Source organism: Tasmannia lanceolata, unplaced genomic scaffold (genome assembly GCF_043159265.1).
Source record: "Tasmannia lanceolata isolate RefF3 unplaced genomic scaffold, GAP_Taslan_0.1 ptg000013l, whole genome shotgun sequence".
Lineage (NCBI taxonomy): Eukaryota > Viridiplantae > Streptophyta > Magnoliopsida > Canellales > Winteraceae > Tasmannia > Tasmannia lanceolata.
In genome coordinates, this window is record NW_027518690.1 from 5,705,128 (window position 1) to 5,726,610 (window position 21,483).

The 21,483-nt window shown below is 38.9% G+C and overlaps 2 protein-coding genes and 1 pseudogene across 2 annotated transcripts; all 3 read right to left on the reverse strand.

Moving 5' to 3' along the window:
* Nucleotides 1–5,276: 5,276 nt before the first annotated feature.
* Nucleotides 5,277–6,094, reverse strand: LOC143890719 (uncharacterized). Its single transcript, XM_077395399.1, has one exon. The coding sequence runs from the start codon at nt 5,963–5,965 to the stop codon at nt 5,420–5,422; it is 546 nt and encodes a 181-aa protein (XP_077251514.1). The 5' UTR covers nt 5,966–6,094; the 3' UTR covers nt 5,277–5,419.
* Nucleotides 6,095–12,572: 6,478 nt separating this feature from the next.
* Nucleotides 12,573–12,959, reverse strand: LOC143890630 (uncharacterized). The gene has a single exon (XM_077395329.1). It carries the CDS (start codon nt 12,957–12,959, stop codon nt 12,573–12,575), a length of 387 nt encoding a protein of 128 aa, XP_077251444.1.
* A 4,186-nt stretch (nt 12,960–17,145) lies between these two features.
* Nucleotides 17,146–18,321, reverse strand: LOC143890631 (alkane hydroxylase MAH1 pseudogene; annotated as a pseudogene).
* Nucleotides 18,322–21,483: the final 3,162 nt, after the last annotated feature.

Consider the following 21,483-nt stretch of genomic DNA (forward strand, 5'->3'; position numbering starts at 1 on the left):
TAATACTTGTAGCTCATGTCACGAATAGAGAAGAGGGTCTCCTATTTATACTGGTGTCTTGGTAGTAGAGTTCGAAGTTAAGCTATGTGGGCAGTGTGAATTACAGTAACACTTTTTTCATGTGGGCATATGTGTTTGGACGGAAGTTTCTAGACGAGATGAGAGCATGTGTTTGAGTGGAGCCTTCCCCCCCCCCCCCCCCCCCCCCCCAATTAGTATTCTTTCGACACGTTCTTGCATGGTGCGTCCCACGATCCAACCCACTACTAGGAGAACGATTGAATTATTTTGGTGAATGTGGTCCCTATGTGGATGAATCATACTCTACAATCATGGGAACCGGATGATCTTCGTTATCAAGTGACAAATGGCCTGTAAATGAATGGTTGAAAACGGTTGAGTGAGAAAATACGTACGCAAAAATGTGATACTTTACGTGCAAAAGTGGCGCACCATGCGCTCTTGGGGCGGTTACTATCGTCCCACTGATGCAATTTATGTCATATGACTCATCCACAAGCTTATGATTACTCTTACATCTGTGCAATTCCCTAAGGAGCATTATTTTGTTTAAAACCTTTGGAAGATTATCAATACAGTCCACTTGGTCTTACATTAGCCGAGTTCTACCCGGAATCTGAATTTGAAGTCATCGATTTAGTAAAAGACTCTTTTGACTCCCTCAAGTTAATGAAAAATTGACTGCATCAATCATTGACTCACCCGAATCGACTCAGTTTTATTGTGTACCAGTTCTTTTTTCTTTTTTTTTCTTTGGTGTGTAAGCTGGGGTTAGGCAAGACCCCGACCAGATATCATAAAAGAAGATAGAAAATTACAGAAAGGGGGTTCGTAAGCCAACAACAACGGGACAAGCCCCAACAACACGGCTGCATCCAGCCAAATAAAAGAACAGCAAGCACAAACAGTAATCACAATCTAAGTAGACATGCCCCTTACAATCAAGATGCAACAAATCAGTTAAAGGATTTCAATAAATGAGTTGAAGGATTTCAATAAGCAAAAACAGGTTATGTGCAGTTCTGTAAGCATATACATGGCATGTGCTTGTTTCTGCTATTTTACAGAGGAGAGAGAGAGAGAGAGAGAGAGAGAGAGAGAGAGAGAGAGAGAGAGAGAGAGAGAGATTTGTTTTTTTTCCCTTTATAATATTAATAAAAAATGATCCAGTATAATCACTTAAACCGATTTTTATGGATTCCACCAAAATCGGTCTTATTTACAATAACATAATTTTAAGTTAATATTATTTACAATTTGCAAATGGTGTGAAACAACCAATTACTAGAAAAGCTTAACCTGTTAGAGTTGGTGTTATTTAATCGTTTATACTTTAGCATTCCCCCTCACATGTGGCCCCTTTTCCTTTGGGTTGGCCGTACACATGGAACAAGTTTACACGTGGATTTTTATTATCAATGAGTTGTTGGGTTTAGAACCCAAGACTTGCTATTAGTCAATGGCTATGATACCATGTGAAATAACCAATTGCTCCAAAAGCTTGAGTTGTTAGAGTTGTGTTATGGGTTTTGTTAACGAGTGCCACTCATTAAGGTGCATTGAAAAATGTAAATCTACAATAAATTTACATAGGGATTATGAGTTTTACATAGCTTTTGAGTCTTTTTTTCTCAAATAATGTGTAGATTTACATTTCCAATGCACCTTAACGAGTGCCCCGGGGGAACTCATTACCAAAACCCTTGTGTTATTTAATCATTTATACTTCAACAAATGGCACATTAAAGTCATTTTGGAAGCCATTAACTATATCATTTCCAATACTACGAGAAACATTAGAATACTGCAGAAAAGAAAGTCACTTTTATGCTCCTTCCTAAAAGATACTCATTGGATCCCACTTCAGAGCAGATCCATTGGTCTGAATGACATCCATAAATCCTTCCAAATATTGTCAACAACACCTTGATAGGATAATCCTAGGCTCTTGATCCATTTAGCATCATTTATCATTCCACCAATGATATTGTGGGGACAATTACTCTCCATGTGACTCTGCTTGTTCGTCGTCAAGAGTTGGACTGTTGAGGCCATAAGTTCATCCAACCTTATTAAAATTCACAGACAATACGCAAGGAATTAATCAATATCCAAAATTCCTTATATATACGGGCTGGTATGGTGCATACAGCCTTAAAGTAAGAAATGACAATACAAATTTAAATTATAGGTTACAGAATTTTTTATGAAAGAAACACATACACTGGAGGAAAAAATGTTGAAAAAAAACAAATAACTTACGTCTATTGGGTGGTTTCGCCCAGGTAGTAAAAATGTATGGATGAGTAAGTTGTCAATAAAAGAATAAGGCTGATCCTAAGGTAAAAGAATTAGTGGGTCAGCCTCTTTAGTGGATCCTAAGATAAAAGAATATTATGAACTATTTGCCAGTAAAAGAGAAGAGGGAAAGATGTATTTAACTTGGGTGGGGATATTTGCTCTCCCTTGTTTTGATATCATGACCGCCGTTCGTCATCAGAACCGCGATCAATGAACTTAGCATTATAGCCGTTGATGCCAACAGGGTTGATGCCATTATGTTGTTTCTCAGAGTTTGTACTGCTAGAATCCCGTTCTTGTCCATGTCCTGTAACAACCAACACAAAAGAGAATCCATTGAAATGAAGAAAAGTGCCCCAAAAAAATTAAGTAAAATGGAGAAATTTTAAGCATAAATGATTAAATAACACCAACTCTATCAGCTTAAGCTCATGGAGTATTGATTGTTTCACTTAGTATCAGAGCTATTGCCTCACGGCAGGTCTTGAGTTCAAAACCCAACAACTCCTTCATATTAAAAACACACGTGTAAGGCCAACCCAAAAAAAATAGAGGGGCTGCACGTGAAGGGGAGTGTTGGAGTATAAATGATTAAATAATACCAGCTCTATCAGCTTAAGCTTTTGGAGTAATTGGTTGTTTCACAATACCCATTTTTAAATTGAAAAGTGGGAGTAAAAATTTTTTTCGCCCATTTTTTTCGCCCATTTTAAACTTAAATAATACCTGCTCTATAATGCTAAGTTGTCAAATCAATAACAGGTTTTGTCTCTTACCACCCTTTACATTCTCACTGTCGGACATCATATAATTTCTCACTGATATTATATGATGATCTTATTTAAGTAGAGCATGATGTTATTTTGTCTATTTAGTTCAAAAGTATGTGTAAATGGAATGCTCAATTGCAACTCTCTGACATTTCTCTGTATTTGACAGGTAGATGGTCGATTTTACCAATCCGGATAGTTTGACTGTTTTCCTTTGGTCCTTTTTATGGCTGGCCACCATTCAAAAGCCACTATTCAAGTAATCTTAACTTCTAGGATGAGTTTAGATTCTTAAAATTTGGTGTCGGAATTAGCATCCTATTCTGATTCCTCTGTAAATGGAATGAAAAATTCCAATAAAATTTCTAATAACAATAGAATAAAAATTTAATTCTAATTGGGAGGAAATCAGAATACCAAATCTTGGGCATTTCTCTCCATTTATTTCGGCCCGGTTTCAATTATGCACCCTTTATTCCGTTCTTTTTTTTAACGAAACGCCGAGAATAGAAAGTTGACTCAAGTGCCTAGTTCTTGCAATCAAAAGCCATCCTCAGTTCTTTAAAAGGGAACAAGTAATTGGTTTCCAAAACTTTTAATTTCTATACAACTAGTCAAATGACTAGTATATATAAATCATAGTTGCTGGAAACTTCATAGTTGGATGGGAAGCTCGCTTCCCCGAGCTCACTTTGGAAGCTATGTTCTTTTCGCTTCCTAAAATTAGAGTGGCCTGCTGAAATGGAAAGCTTGTGTTTCACCAAATTTTGGGAGAAGAGGAAAAAATAGAGAGGTCCACTGAAATCGAAACACTAGCTTTGAAGAATATTTTCCAGTCACATGAAAAGGAGAGAAGAGGGGTCATGTGAGAACTCATATAGAGGGCAACTGTCTTCAGTCTTGATCATTGGACTCAAAATAACATTCAAATTTGAGTCCAACAATAGGTTGTCAATCGGTTGTCATAATCTGAAACGAACAGGGCCTTACCCCATATATTGATTGTGATTGTTCTTTTATCTTTTCCGTTGTCTTTGTGCACTCTTGTTCTCACAACCTCTTCGGTTGTTAGTTTCTTTAACAAAAATCCATCATTTCAAAAAAAAAAAAAAAAACATGAAAGATATGGAGACTGATTTGGGAACCTTAGTATGGAATCACCAAAGGCCTCTTAACACGTTGACAACAACTCAGACTTTATTTTAGTTTTTTTTTTTTTTTTTTTTTTTTTTTTTTTTTTTTTTTTGGTATTTTCTTAAAATGACAAAACTGTCCCTCCCTATGCCATCGTGGCAATGTGGCATGTAGGGATTTTGCGTGGTTCTGCTCTCGATTACGCTTGCCTGTTCCGTAGCAGCTGAATGATAAGGATCTCAATGGGCCGGGCTTGAAATGTAAGGAAAGGCCTGCTAGTCTAGCCCACACGTCAACATTGGCCTGGACCTATCTAAGGTAGAGCCGACCAATAATTGTTACATGAAATACGGAATATTTATGTATGTGTCACGCCAAACACTTCCTTTTGTAAGCTTGGAAATAGGCATGGTTCGGGACTGCAAACAGACCCAACCAAGCACAGCTTGGGCCGGGCCATAGCAATGTTGTCCCAAGCTAGGCATGGTAGATCCAGTCTCCCAAAAGACTAAATCTACCACTGAAATTAACGAAATCGAAGTGTGGGAAGAAGTAAGTAGAAAGAGCCACCAGAATTTGCGGATAAGCCAGAAAGCTAGAAAGTTGAGTCAAAAAATGATAGACGCTCTTAATTATTAGTGATTCACGTGATATTTTGTGCTTCCACTTTTTCTTAGATATTGCTTCTAAGAATAGGTCTTATCTTTGTTCTCATGGTCGGTATCCCTATTCTTGTGATAGGTTTAGTATTTTGTATGCTGATTGTAATATCATTCGCGCAGCCATTTGTTAGCCCAAGTAACTAATGATGTGTTTGATCCGCATGGAGCCCGGGGAGCAACTTGGCCCTTCATAATGATCCACCTGATTAATGGTCCTGATCACACAAGCATCATGTGGGTCCCAAGGTTGATTTGTGATCCTTAAAGTGATCTAACATCCCTTGCGACCAAGTTAGTCTCCCCATAATAACTCCCTTGTCCGATAAAGAAAGTTGGCGAACTCCAATTTAATATATTAAATAAAAATTAAAAACAGAAAACATGGGAAGAAACCAAGACCTCACTTTCTATATAAATTCAAAGTAAATTATTCAATTATCATCATATTATATATTGATTACAATATTTTGCCATTTTCTTATTTATATACAAAATGGTGCTTCCTAACGTTTTCTCATGACGTTGCATTGTTCAGTTGCCGCTGCCCCTCCCGTAACCGGACCCTTCGCCATAACCCGAACCGGACCCAGAACCGGAGCCATTGCCAGAGCCAGATCCTTCACCATATCCAGAACCAGACCCCGACCCTCTGCCAGAGCCGGATCCAGAACCATATCCCTGACCATGTCCTGATCCAGAGCCTTGGCCATTGCCAGACCCGGACCCTGCACCAGACCCTTGGCCACGGCCTGAGCCTGAGCCTGAACCAGCACCAGACCCGGCATATGAACCCGCACCAGAACCTGCTCCAGAGCCTGAACCAGCACCAGACCCAGCATATGAACCCGCACCAGAACCTGATCCAGAGCCGGAACCAGAACCCGACCCAGACCCGGATCCGGAGCCAGAACCAGAGCCACTGCCACCTCCCAAGCCAACGCTTACTCCTGCACCCAATCCAATTCCCAGACCCCCACCCAAGTCCAAGCCCAAGTCCTTCCTCGCAGCTCGGCTCTCTACCATCAAAACAAAGGAAGAAACAAGCAATGCAAGAGCTACATATTTCAATGACGCCATTTTTTCTCTGTGGACTCCTTTATACACGTTTGAGCTAGTTCTAAAGATTCTATCAAGAGATGGTTTCGAACAAGGAAATTAAGAGAGAATGCTTAGCTTTCTAATACTTGTAGCTCGTGTCACGAATAGAGAATAGGGTCTCCTATTTATATTTGTGTTTTGGTGGTGAGTTCGAAGTTAAGATGTGTGGGCAGTGTGAACTACAGTGACACTTTTTTCATGTGGGCATATGGGTTTGGACCGAAGTTTCTGGACGAGATGAGAGCATGTGTCTGAGTGGAGCTTTTTTTTTCTCTCCAATTCGTAGTCTTTGGACACGTTCTTTGTTGGTGCGTCCCACCCTCCAACCCACTAATAGGAGAATGATTTAATTATTTTGGTGAATGTTGATTTAGTTGGTCCCTATACTCTGCGTGCAAAAGTCGCGCACTATGCGCTCATGGGGTGGTTACTGTCGTCCCAATGATGCAATTTATGTCATATATATGACTCATCCACATGAGGTCCCCCAGCTTATGATTACTCTACACCTGTGCAATGCCTATGGTGCTCTATTCCCTAACCAGCATTATTTTGTTTAAAAACTTTGGAAGATAATCAATACAATCGACTTGGTTTTACTTTAGTCGAGTTCAACCCGGAATCCGAATTTGAAGTTATCAATTTAGTAAAAAACTCTTTTGACTCACTCGTGATAAGGAAAAATTAACTGCATCAATCAGCGACTCATCCGAGTCGACTCTGTTTTACCTTGGCCGAGTGCATATACTAGTCCGAGTTTTCAACATTTTAGTGTTACCATGAATTTTGATGAATATATTTAGTTTTACTCTGCGCCTTTTTTATTAAGAATCGAGACTGATAAATGACTCATTGAAATTGATTTTTAAATTCATCCTCAAACGATGACTCAATAGTCAAAGTAACATCCATCCCTATTTGTCTATTTCAAGGGGAATGCATAAAGAGTCTTTATGCATGGTTATCACATAGTTGGAGACTTGCTAGGGTTGTATAATTCCTTAAATATCATGTACTGGAAAATCTACTCAACCAAATCATAAACAAGGCATTCTCTCTTAAACAAAACCTAGGTGAAGGCTTTGGCTTGTTATCTCGACATTATGATCATAACCAAATTAAGTAACAGGTATAATTTATATGCCCTTTCGTAGTTAAATCTGTTTGTTGCACATCTTCAGGTGCATATGTTATATTTACAAGGTATTTTTGATGAATTTCAACTGAAAATATGATAGAGTTTTGGTGCAACCCTCTCAAAGGTGTTCAAATCATAGGGGTGGTGGTATCTTTATAGAACAAACAATGTAATTTTGGGGGTTAAGTTTGGAAAAAATAAGTGCCAATCTCTGATTGAGTAATATCAGGGATCAAATATAGGTCATTTTCCATGAAAAAACCATGGCCATTGGTCAAAATTTGATCAACGGTTGTTGCTAATTGAGGGGACATAAATACGGCGCTACTCTCAAATCTCGCCACGTGTTGTCCATGCACCAATGGAGCCTAACTATCATGAAGAAAGGTGCTGATAAATGGCAAGACCATACGATTACGACACGTATCACATTCTCGCTGTCCAAGCCTCATCATCACAAATTATGGAAGGGATTATCCAGCGAAACCACGTGCCCCGTCAAAACAGGAGACCTGCCCAATCCTGCAAAGGAAGGTTTTCTCTCCATAATGATGAAAAGGTCCGCACGCCACCCCTTAAAAGGGTGAGAAGAGAAGAAGAAGACAGATTTTGGAATCCCCCTCAAGACAACCGGAAAAGAAAGAAAGAGGCAAGGCAACAACAGAGGAGGTTGGGAGCTTAATCCCACTCTCCCTGTTAATCCCCTCCGACCCATCCACCCATACCCCAAGAAAAAAACCCGTGCCTTGGCCTTGGTAAACCTGACCAAACCCTCGCCTCTTCTCGCTGTTCTTTATATTGATTGGTCAAGAATCTGACTTGGGTGTCGAAGTGGTCGTCCGGAACCCACTCCTGACCCCTTTGTTTGTGGTTGCAGACCCCGCGGAGGCTCTCTATCCACCGCGCGATCGCAGACCTGGATTCCGACGCCATCACTAATCATATCAATCAAGGCAGTTCGCTCCCCTATGATGCAAGAAATCAAGTAGTTTTTTTTTTTTTTAAAAGAAATTTCAACTTTATATTCTTGCAAAATAAAGGGTAGCTTTAGAAATGCCAGGATGTTAGCCGTTGATTAGACCTTGATCAATGTTTAAAAGTGATGATCTAATGCTTGGGCCGATTTCATGATATGAATGTACAAGTGGGATGCTCAATTTGTTGTGGACAGTTTGAAAAAATAGGATTTAAGAGGGAATTTTGGTAAAATTCAAAGCAGTAAAAGGGGCTGGTAGGGCATTTTGTCTATGGGAATGCCGGTATCGAGGAAATTTTGATTGACATGGGCTTAATCTCGTGTATTCAGTCTTTGGTCCCCAATGATCGACTGATCCGAAGAGCAAGCCCATATGTTGATTCAATTACTTTATCATATTCTTCGATCAAAGTCTATGTGAGCTGTCAGATTGTAAAAATACCTACCAAATGACAAGAAATCTCTTCATTGATCTCAAAAATTTACTTTTCGGTGGATCTGGTTCATTCTTGGTTTATCAAAGTCTGTGTCAATGATTGATGGATCAGGACTTCCCCTATGGTAAGTTGCTCATATTAAGACCACCCATACATTTGGATTATTGGTTCTTCATGATAATGATCAAGAATTTGCACTCTGGTTAAAATTTATGGCTGATCTGATAGTGTTCGGCATGTTCTGTAAGATCTGTTCATCAACTGATTATGATCATTTTGGAGAAGTGAAGGTTGAGATGAATCTATATGTTCGATCATATTAGAGAGATTGCAGATCTGATAAGATATGAATAGACTTATATTTAGTAATTTATGCAAATTGCACTGTTGATTTCTCTGATTTGCACATGTGGGTCCACTGGTTGATTGGCTGGATTGTGCTTCACTGGCCATCTCCTTGTGACAAATCTTAAACAAAGAGAAGGTCGTTGATAAGGAGATTTTATATGCTGAGTGGGGGGACACACTCGTTTTGGAGGTACGACCCTTGATAATTCATCCAACAGCAGTTCAATTTTTAAGATGCTGCAGTTGGATCAATTATCAAGGGCGGTACTTCCATCGTACCACCAATACTAGCGTGTCCGCCCACTCATCATATAAATCTCTCTTTGATAAGAGATTAGGAACTGTGACAGTCTTACCAATGTAAAAGAAAAAGATGGCTGTTAATATCAAGAAATAGGAGTGTGAATATCCATTTTCTAGTATAATTTTAATATTCTACGACTCTTTTGTAATCATTCGACGATTCCAATCTTATTGATTTGCTTGTTTAGTTCTGTCAAAATCTGTGGAGATGATTTCCCCAACTTACTTCATCAAAGTGAATATGATATGCTTGTGGTGGGTGGTGCTCATTGCCTACCGCACTCAAGTGTGTGTAATGGGCTCATTTAGGCAATTCAAAAGCCTTATCCCCAGAACATATGCCACCTGTTGTCGTGGGTAAGGGCTAATATGAGTTGGGATCATAGGATCTTTACCGGCATAATAATTAAGGCTATACACATGGTAAACATATTGGTTATCGTGAGGCCCAAAATCCCTGCAAGACACCGTTCACAAGAGCCTATGCAGAAAGAACCACTATGACATGAACTACTTAGGCCCCGTTCCGTTTTTATTTTGAGAATCGATTTTGACTCCAAAATTGATTAATGGGCCCAAAATTCTGTTAAATTTTGAATCCACTATATAATTAGCTTTTTGACTCAAAATCTAAAACGAACGCTTGAGAAATGCATATCAATAGAGAAGTGTTGTGCTTTATAAGCCCTTCTCTTTCCTTTCTCTCATTCGGTATGGGATTATCTTTTCAACTACACTTCTACATCCTTTTTTTAAAAAGCAAATCTTTTCAAGAAAACATTTTCTTTTTCCCAAACATCCTTCTTCTTCTTTTGTCTCATCATCTCTAGCAAAATTCGAAAAAGGGTCCTTCTCAAGAACAAAAGGCTCTACAATAAAGACCCTGCTCTCTTTCCCAACAATAACAGTCACTGAATTATCAAAATCGTCAGCATAATCAGAAAGAGAATGGTAACGAATTCGAGATAGGGAAGAGCGTTTGAGCCATTTTGGCTCCATGAAGACACAACAATCCATCTGGTATTTTGAGATTGAATTTTGAAGAAAGACTGTGAATTGAAGAGAATGAGAATTTGGGTTTTGAGAGGAAAATTGATATTTGTATAGTGTTTGTTTGATTTGTTCTGGTTTTGGTTTTTGAGCTTGGATTTCTTGTTTGGGTATTTGCTATTGAAACGGCAATCTAATGGTTCTTATAAACAACAAGAACAAAAAAAGAAGAAGAGATATTTAAGTATGGGTACTGGTAAATTCGTTAGAAAAAGGCCTAATGAGATGAAGGAAAAAAGGCTACTGATATTGGCACTACCATGTTTTCATATTTGCACAAACTCAGTTTGTCTATAAAAGATTAATGGAATGATAGAAAAAGGCTCCTGATATTGGTACTACCATGCTTTAATATATGCCAAAACTCAGTTTGTCTTTTCTTTTTTGGTCTTTAAAAGCTAAAAGACAAGAAGGGTTAGTGCAATTATCAAAACATGGTTGTGCTGATACCATCTCCCTAGAAAAATTATCCCATTTTGTCTTATTGTTGAATTAGCTGTAAGGCTGAGAAAGAGCATAACTGAGAGAAAGGAAATCAGAAAAAGTCTTCAAAAATATTTGACATGTTCATTACATGACAACCTTTGAAAAATGCTTATCAGTGGGTCCCTCAATCAGAGGCCATAAAAATTAAAAATAAAGGAAAAAGAAGGGTTGCCTTTTAAACTACAGATAAGTCAGTAACAATCATGTGCTGTATCTGAAAAGTTATTTGTTCTTATTTTAGCCATGAAGTCCATCGCTCCTCTTTCAACACTCTGACTTGAGAAAAAAAATAAGAACAAAAAAAGAGGGCGCTGATATTCCACCCCCGCACCGCCCCGCGCGCCTCTCTTAGGCTATTCCCCCCTCGCCCCTCCCCCCTTCACGGCTGCCTAACGTTAAATTTTAGGCTTTAACGTATATGTGATCTTTCCCACCATTTGATGCCCATAATGTAAATGGGTTGTGCCCCCAAAATCATTTGCATAGGATGATCACAACCCTCCAATCTATAGAGGTTTCCATAATAAGCAATTTCTCTTTATATCTGAGGGCTAGGATCATCATATGGAAACGATTTTTTGGGACACAACCTATTTAATTTGTGGCCTATCAAATGGACGGCTCGAATCATCCTATGGTCTGGACGGTACACTTCATTTTCAAAAATATTGGTGGGGCCTAAATTGGGCCTTAATGTTACTGTACGAACCACATCATAGGATGATCCAACCCATGGGCGGCTTGGATCATCCTATGTTGTCGACGGTACACTTCAATTTGAAAAAATATCAGTGAGGCCTACGATTGGGCCTTAATGTTACTGTACGACCAACTCCATAGGATTATCCAAACCATGGACGGCTTGGATCGTCCTATGTTGTGGACGGGCCTTAATGTTACTTTACGACCAACTCCATAGGATGATCTAAACCATTCATTTGATGGGCCACAATGTAAATAAGTTGTGCCCCAAAAATCATTTCCATAGGATGATCACAACCCTACAATCTATAGAGGTTGCATAAGATATAGTTTTTATTTAGATCGGAGGGCTAGGAGGATCAGCCTATGGAAATGATATTTTGGGACGCATTACATTTATGGCCCATCAAATGGACGGTTTGGATTATCCTATGGTGTGGTATGGGCGGGGTCTACGTTGTTCAAAGATGGGCCCACCATTCCACCAACTGTTTCTGTTGGGGCCACCAACGGTTTATTTGTGTCTGTGTGGAGAGAGAGGGAGCGGCCAAATGGTGGGAAACGTCACATATACGTTAAAGCCAAACGTTTAACGTTAGCCGGCCGTGAAGAGGGGGTGGGGGATATCAGCGCCCAAAAAAAAATGGAATTCATGACAACATTTAATAAATGTTTGTGTCATCATCACATGTTCATGACAACCCATTTCTGATGAATTTGGGAAAGTGTTTATGCAGGGTGATATGTTCATGACAAGCTTAAAATTGTTTTCTCCTTAAGAAATGGCATAAAAATTACAGATTAAGATATAAAAAAACAAAATGAAATGCTGTCTCCAAAGCTCCAAGCAACCAAAACCCATGAATCTGAAAAAATCATTTATTCCAATATGGGTAATTTCTCTTCTCATAGGAAATGAAAAAGAGAAATAAATTCTATTACCCATTTCTGATTCTCCAACAAACACAACTACTCATCAAAATTGAGCAAAAATTCAGAAAGAACTTTCATATATTGACCATGTTCATGACAACTACTCATAAAAAAAAAAAAAATGTTCATGACAACCTTTAAAATTACTTATTGGGTCCTTAATCAAAGGACAAAAAGGCAAAAAAAAGAGAAGAGTAGTATCATATATATGTTTTAACAATCTTGAGCATAGAACTCTACAATCTCATGAAGATTGAGCTGAAGAAAAGAAGAGCAATCATTGTACATCAACCAGAGCATATGTTCAAACAAAATCGCATCGACATTGACAAAAATCACCCTCTCCTCATCCTTCTCATTCAAATTCAACCCCCTATCCTTCTTCTTCTTGTTTTTTTGTCTCATCATCTCTAGCAAAATCCGAAAAGGGTCTTTCTCAAGAACAAAAGGGTCTACAATAAAGACCCTTCTCTCTTTCCCAACAATAACAGTCACTGAATTATCAAAATCGTCAGCATAATCAGAAAGAGAATGGTAACGAATTCGAGATAGGGAAGAGCGTTTGAGCCATTTTGGCCCCATGAAGACACAACAATCCATCTGGGTATTTTGAGATTGAATTTTGAAGAAAGACTGTGAATTGAAGAGATTGAGAATTTGGGTTTTGAGAGGAAAATTGAGATTTGTAGAGTGTTTGTTTGATTTGTTCTGGTTTTGGTTTTTGAGCTTGGATTTCTTGTTTGGGTATTTGCTATTGAAACGGCAATCTAATGGTTCTTATAAACAACAAGAACAAAAAAAAAGGAGAGATATTTAAGCATGTGTACTGGTAAATTCGCACCCCCTTTAGGATGATTCACACCGCCTGTTAAATTGAACCATCTTATAGGGGGTGCGAATTTATAATTTTCCTTAAGTATTTACTAATTTTGTTTGCTGGCAAAAGAGCCGTTGGACGACAGAGAGATCTGTTTTTGGTAATGAAAATGACAATCGGCGTCGGTCGGTTCGAGAAAGCATAGAATTTTCTAACGTGCGCCATATACGTAGTACGCGTAGTATCCTCATGAAATATAGGGGTTGAAATTTTGGCAACTCTTAATTGTAGGTGTGGTACATATCCTTTCATCTGGACCTTTCAATTGTGGGACCACCTTGGATGTTGTATTACCCTAAATTATATTTGATCATATGACAATTGGATTGATTGTTTTGGCTCTTAGGCGGGCCCTGACACTTTTTATGGTCACAATCGATAATCCGCCACATGTACGGTCGCGATTGAACCAGCTCAGTGATCCTAACTAGGGCCCATTGTACAATATAAATTGCATGTGGGTTGGAAGGATCCTGGCCGTCGATAGGTAGCCCCTGTTTTGGGATGGAATCGAGATCATGTGGGTCGCCTTTTGATGTTCTACAAGATCAATGGCCTTGATTTCACATACATATCTCAAGTGGGACCCAAAATTGGCTTTTACATTGATAGTGAAAGTGACTTTTTGCTTAGTCGAAATTTCGTATATTTTTCTTTAAATTCTGGTGTCAAAACAAAACACGGTTTTGTCTTTTTTGACGCGGGAGCGTCGGTACTCATGACTCGGTGGCTTTGCGCGTCTTGCCAGCGTCCGACTCACGGACGGACCTTCGTAGACATTGCGAGTTTGGAAATTTGATAAAGACACTCCTTTATATGAGAAACCTCGAGAATGATTCTATCTTTCAAAAAGTATAGTGGACCCACTTCGTTGGGACATAACATAAATAGGTTGTGCCCTAACACGATGTGTGGGCACGAAGTCCAATATGTTTCAAAAAGTACAGTGGGACCCACTTCGTAGGATGATCCAAACCGTCCATTTGTTGGGCCACAACATAAATAGGTTGTACCCTGTAGATCATCCCCATAGAATGATCTTAATCCTCCATCCATCAAGGTTTATATAGGTTCTTAATAGAGTTTTTAATTATACGGCGTTTGAGCGTGATTTTTCAAGGATTACAGTGGGATCCCACTTAATAGGATGATCCAAGCTGTTCATTTGCTGGCCAACAGTGGAAATAGGCTTTGTACTCCATAGATCATCTCCATAGAATCCGATCTATAGAGGTTTCTATAATGGAAAAATTATATGGTGGACGGCCTTGCATGCACGTGTAGCCCTAAGAAACAGTGGGGCCCACCTTGTTTAGTTGATCCAAACCATTCATTTGTTGGGCCATGATGTGGATATGGTGTTCCCGGGAAAGCTTCTCTATAGGATGATCCTAACCCTCCAATTTTCGGAGGTCTAACATGGACGGCACAGTATAGAAACCTCCACAGATCGGAGGGCTAGGATAATCCTATGGAGAAGATTTCTTGGGCACACCCTATCTAGGTCGGAGGACAACAAATGAATGGTTTAGATCACCCAAAAAAGATGGACCCCACTATTTTTTGGTGCTACACGTGCATGCACGGCCGTCCACAATATATAAACAGAGTAAACAAAGGCTAACAGAAATAATCAAATAATCAGAACCATGCATGCTCAACCACATTTAAATATAAATATAAATATAAATCCAAATCCAAATCCAATCACCACTATTTAATGAAATGATTATCAAGGTCTCACATCCCTCCCAATAACATTTAAAATGAAGTCTAATTAAAATGTAACATAATCCAAACTAATACTCATTCAAATGAAATCAGAAATTCAGAATTTCTCTAAATAAAGCAAATCTCCTGCTATCCCAAATCAACGTCGGTATTAACCTCCAGGATCTGAAATTTGTAAACCACGGGGGTGAGTTAACGCTCCGTGAAATAATAAGGTTCTACTCTAGCAGGGTCTAACCATGCCAATAGACTTCACGCTCGGGCACCATAAAAAATCTGGAATAGAATGTGTTATGTTTTTGTCTTTTAATTTTTTTTAGGTGAAGTATAGTAAGGTAACTACCTAGTTTGCACCAAACAGCCATATTGAAACGATTCAAAGTGTGTAGATTAAAAACATGGAAACACTCCTAAGACGGGACTGTGTTGAAAAAGCAACGATAGTGAATGGTTAAAATATCCTTGGACGAGGGTTGAAATTTTAAATAAATGCCACATGACAAACACTGACCAGGGTGACCCCTCCAGGCCAGTGAGGGGTCAGACCCAAAGATGAAAGGTGGTCCCTTGGCCGTCGGAAAACTGATCTAATGTGATGATGATAAATGCGCCATTGTTCAAAATACAGTCCCTCATATGGTCCCTCTTTGTGGTTTTATAACTAAAGGTCAAAATATTTGTCATAATGGTTTGAAGTGATGAAGTACCAAGATGATGGTAACATAACTAGGGTGGTTCAAATTAAGCTTCTCCTGGTACTTTCTATTCTAAAAGCTTCCCATATTGTACGTTGAATGTGTTGTGCAGATGTCTTATATTATGGAGCCTGAGGTTTTGTGCGTTTCTTGGATGGGAGAAAGAAAGAGAGAGTTTTGTAACTGTTAGACCGAAAATCTGTAACAGGTACGACAGTGACGTAAGAGCTGAGCTAGAAGACCCAAGGAGCTGAGTTCTGAGGAATCGAAGTGAGAGAACTGTGTTCTGCACAGAAGCAAACGAGGTCAAAAGACCAACCCGGGTGTTACTCCGGACAGGCCCTTCGACACTCAAGTCAGTATGAGCAGGAGTGCAGAGCTAGTTTAAGAGTTTAGGGTGGAGAGAAGGTTTTTCATTACCCATTGGTTTGAGCTCTGAACCCCCTTTTATAGAGGGAAACTCGATGACGTGTCCAGGACAGGTGGCGGCCTGTGAGAGGCTGGAGTTCACCTACTCCAGGACAGGTGTCCAGGACAGGTGGCGGCCTGTGAGAGGCTGGAGTTCACCTACTCCGGGACAGGTGTCCAGGGCAGGTGGTGGCCTGTGAGAGGCTGGAGTTCACCTACTCCGGGACAGGTGTCCAGGGCAGGTGGCGGCCTGTGAGAGGCTGGAGTTCACCTACTTCGGGATAGGTGTCCAGGGCAGGTGGCGGCCTGTGAGAGGCTGGAGTTCACCTACTTCGGGACAGGTGTCCAGGACAGGTGGCGGCTTGTGAGACGCTGGAGTTCACCCACTCCGGGACAGGTGTCCAGGACAGGTGGCGGCCTGTAAGAGGCTGGAGTTTTTATACCCCATCAGTAACCTTAATCAAAATACTGAAACTTTCTTCTCCCATGGGACGTAGGCACACTGCCAAATCACGTAAATCTCGTGTTTTTGCTTAGTGGGTTTTGTGTTTCTTATATCTCATCTGTTGTTGGCTATACATTGTGTTTTAATCCTGTCTGTAAGAGATTTGAGAATGTGCACCAAGTAATGAGCAAATAACTAAATAAATTGTGTCCTTGCAATTGTCAATGGGCTATACCGAGGAGATATGAGCATAAAATTACACCAAAAAAGCATTAAGAAACATAGATAATAGACTGATGCTGTTTGTAGTTAAACTTCATACATATATTGGAAAGCATAACATAGCAACAAGAATTAAAATACGTGGAGAATGCACGTACAAATGCCAGTTGTAGTCACCATTCATATATCTTATAACAAAAAATAACATAGCAACAAGCATTAAGATACATAGAGAATACCCTAATAGCAAAGTTCCCTTATTTATGACTGGGTTTATTAATTACTAGGGTTTCTAACACAGCAACAAGCATTATACATAGTGAACATCCTAATAGCAAAGCTCACTTATTTATGACTGGGTTTATTACTAGGGTTTCCAGAGAAATTTTTCTTCACCAATACCACTGTTCATTCCAAACCAAATCTTCTTCTCATCTTCACCATCAACCCATTCTTCATTGAAAGGATTACAGAGGGAATAATGGACACAGTATGGCCCTCAGGCACTAAAATATCAAAGTTGTAGAGGATGGCAGAAGCAATAGACTTCATTTGAGTTAAAGCCACATCCTTACCCACACAAGTCCTTGGCCCTGTATGGAAGGCCAGAAATCTACTTGAGCGTTCAGACCTAAACTTCCCATCTTCAGAAATCCATCTCTCTGGCTTGAATTTTGAGCAATCTTTGCCCCATACGCTCTCCATCCTCGCCATGGCATAAGGCGAATATATTATCTTTGTCCAGGTTTGAACCTTTTCGCCGCTAGGAAGAACACACGGCCGCTTGGCACCTTTGAGTGCGATTGAGCCAGGCGGGAAGAGCCTTAGAGATTCACACAAGGCTGCTTGTAAATAAACCAACTTACTAAGATCCTCTGAATCAAACACCGCTGGCTTATTCTCTAGGGAACCTTCTTGGTTTACAGGCAAAATTGAATGGAGTTCTTCTCTAATCTTGGTTTGGACACTTGGGTTTTGTGAAACTATCCAAAAGAACCAAGTAAGAGCTGAACTAGTGGTGTCTCTCCCTGCAAACAACCAAGTCAACATTGTGTCTCTAAGAAACTTATCAGATATTGGAACACCCATTTCATCTTCCACTTTGTTATCCATATAAGACGTTAATAAATCAACAGCTTCCTTCTCTTCTTCTTTATCATCCCCTCCTTTATTTCTCAATGAATTACTCAGTTCCTCTCTTCTTGTAGCAATACATTTGGCTACAAAGTCATCCATTGTTTCCCAAGCTTTAGCATATTTCTTTTCTCTTCCAATATTCAGCGACCTTAGAACCTTCCACCAAGGGTAAAGAAGACGGTAGAATAATGCTTCCTCGGCTTCGTCTATAGCGATTGAGAATGGAACATCCGGAAAGCTTGGGGAAACACTAACGGGATCGATGCCGAAAACTAGAATGCAGATGTTATCAAACATTAATCTTTGCATCAAGTCTTGTAAATTGACAGCTTTGTCTTGTTGGGCCATGCACTCTAGAAGAGGAATTAGCCCATTTTCCACCTTATCTCGGCACTTCTTCACTACATATTGCCGGAATCTACGTTGGGTGACACGGGCAATGGACATTTTCCGGTGAAGTTTCCATAGATCGCCATCCGTACTGAAAACCGAATACCCAAAAATATCGAAAATGTCTAGAAAATCAGGAAATTGGAGAAATTGGAAGATAAGATGTGGTTGATATTAACAGGATCACAAGTGACTAGTATCTCCATGCGAGTGAACCATGGGCCCTTGACCCAGAACGTGCCCCCTTGTTTTATAAGAACTGAGGTGCCCCATTCTAGTACGCGATCGATGTTGAGAAGAACGGTAGGAATTGCTCCAAGGATAGGCCAATTCACTCGACTTACGTCTTTCCGATCCAAACGGCGGATGAAGAAGAAAAAGGCAATGGCTAACAAGATTTCAGGCCAACTTACTAAGAAGCTTGAAAACCCCATGAACCATTGCCAAGCCATTGTTGTACTAGTTGAATTTGCAAGTCTTTGAGGCTTGAAGATTGTTTATAGTTAGCCTAGAAGTCTTATTAATGGAGAAAGGTGACACATTATTTCTGTTGGAACTATTAATTCAAACGGTGACTTATCTTGTGGGGCCCACCAAGCCTACCCAAGTTAATCTTATCTCTAACTTCTTGTAGAAGTCAGGGGACGTGTGGGAGTCTTTAATAGTGTTCTTTTATCTGTCAGTTGAGGTTAGATTAGATTCTATCAAATAGCTAATATATAGGAACTTGAATTTATCTAATAGAAGTCATATAGAGTTAGAATTGGAAAAGACTTTGGAACGTGTGGTTCTCTATGGAATATTTTGTTATAAAAAGGCTTTATGTGTTATTTGTAGAGAGAGTTAAAAATAATAACAAGGGTAGTGAGGTTTTCTTCTCTCAAAAAATCCCTCTTCTATTCATCTTGTTCTATGTGTTCTTGTTAATCAAATTCTACAGAGGGGTATCAGAGCAGAAGGTCTTGGGAATTTCTCAATCAATTAGAGAGTAGAAAAGTCAGGGCGAATTCAAGAAAACACCGGCAAGGGTTCGGTAAGTTCGTAACATGGCAGGTAACACCAATTTTTCAAATTTTCAGCAAAGTGTTCCTTTATTTAAAGGTGATAATTTTCAATTTTGGTCAATAAAAATGAAGACGTTATTTATGCACTATGAATTATGGGAATTGGTAGAGAATGGGTATGAAAATTTTTTAGAACATGAAAGATTAACCACGATACAAAAGAACGAATTGAAGGAGAGCAAAAAGAAAGATGCAATGGCTCTTTTCCTCATCCAACAGGCTATGGATGAACCAATATTTTTAAGGATCATGACTGCAAGTACATCAAAAGAAGCATGGGATTTGCTTCAAGAAGAATATCAATGTACTACGAAGGTAATCTCTGTTAAGTTATAAACCCTTCGTCGTGATTTTGAGAATTTGATTATGAAAATTTTTGAATCAATTCAAGTTTTTTTTCTCTCTAGAGTGAGTTCTATTGTAAATCAAATAAGAACTTATGGGGAAAAATTAGATGATCAAAAAATTGTTGAAAAAGTCTTAAGGAGTCTTTCAAATAAATTTGATCATGTAGTTGCTGCCATAGAAGAGTTTAAAGATTTAACTAAATATTCTATGAATGAATAAATGGGTTCTTTGCAAGCACATGAGCAGAGATTGAATAGGACTACCGAAAATCCACTAGAACAAGCGTTTCAATCAAAAGTGGATTCGAAGAAAATATCTGATGATTCAAATAAAGGTTTCCGAGGAGGAAGAGGCCGTGGACGTGGTAGATTCCGCAGTAGAGGAAGATGTAGAGGCCAATTCAGCGGTTATCAAAGAAATCAAAGTGGATGTAACCATGAATCTACTTCATTATTTTGTTCCTTTTGTAAAAAATCAAATCATACTGATAAAGATTGTTGGTATAAGGATAGTGGAAATCAAAATAGAAATTTGTCACAATATTTTTATTGCAAAAAGTATGGTCATATTGAAAAAAATTGTCATTAAAAGGCTAGGGAACAAGCAAATTACATGAAGAGAAAAGTGATGAAAAAGTTGAAAAAAAAGATACCGTATTTTTATCATGTCTTACTGCCAATGTTGAATTGAATGATGAAATATGGTATTTAGATAGTGGTTGTAGTAACTATATGACCGGGAACAAGGATTATTTTCTCGAAATAGATGAAACTATCAAACCATCCGGGTGATAACAATCATGTTAATGCCCATGAATTTGGTCCCATCGTAGTTTCTACCATGGTTGGCAAGAAACAAATTCATGATGTTATGTATGTTCCCGGGTTGGTTCAAAATTTGCTAAGTTTGGGCCAATTGATAAAAAAGGGTACCGTGTAATCTTTGATGAAGGAGAATGTAAACTCTATGATAAGAAGAGTACGAAGCTAGTGTTTTCTATTAAAATGACATAAAATAAGATGTTTCCACTAGTGTTTTCAAAACTAAAATTCAATGCTTTCAGTGCATGTGATAATGACTATGTTATGGCATAGGAGATATGGACATTTGAATTTTGATGGATTATCTTTCTTGCAAAAATTGAATATGACTATTGGTATTCCTTATTTGAAATATGATGGAAAAGCATGTGAAGCTTGTGTTTTGGAAAAATATCACTGTGAGCAATTTCAAAGTGGTAAGTTTTGGAGGGCATATAAGCCTTTGATGCTTATACATGCCGATATTTGTGGCCCTATGAAAATTTTATCCTTGAGTGAAAATAAATATTTCATTATATTTGTTGATGATTACATAAGGATGACATGGTTTTATTTTTTGAAACAAAAAGATGAGGCTTTCTCCATCTTCAGACAGTTCAAGGCACTTTTTGAAAACTAAAGTGATTATTCTATCATTACTCTTCGTACTGACCGTGGTGGTGAATTTATTTTCAAAGAATTTCTTATTTTTTGCCACAAAAGTGGAATCAAAAGGCAGTTGACAACGAGTTATACCCCACAACAGAATTTAGTCGCAGAGCGAAAAAATAGAACCTTTGTTGAGGCGGCAAGGAGCATGCTACAAGACAAAGGGTTGCCTAATGATTATTGGGCTGAAGCAGTAACCAAGGCCATATACATATGCAATCACGCTTCTACAAAAGCAGTTCAAGGTAAAACTCCATATGAGGCTTGGAGTGGAAGAAAACCCAATGTGAGTCATTTTAAAAATTTTGGTTCTATAGCATATGCTTTTGTTTCATCTG

Coding starts and splice junctions, on each gene's coding strand:
- LOC143890719 (XM_077395399.1), bottom strand. CDS start 5,965: ATGGCGTCATTGAAATATGTAGCTCTTGCATTGCTTGTTTCTTCCTTT.
- LOC143890630 (XM_077395329.1), bottom strand. CDS start 12,959: ATGGATTGTTGTGTCTTCATGGGGCCAAAATGGCTCAAACGCTCTTCC.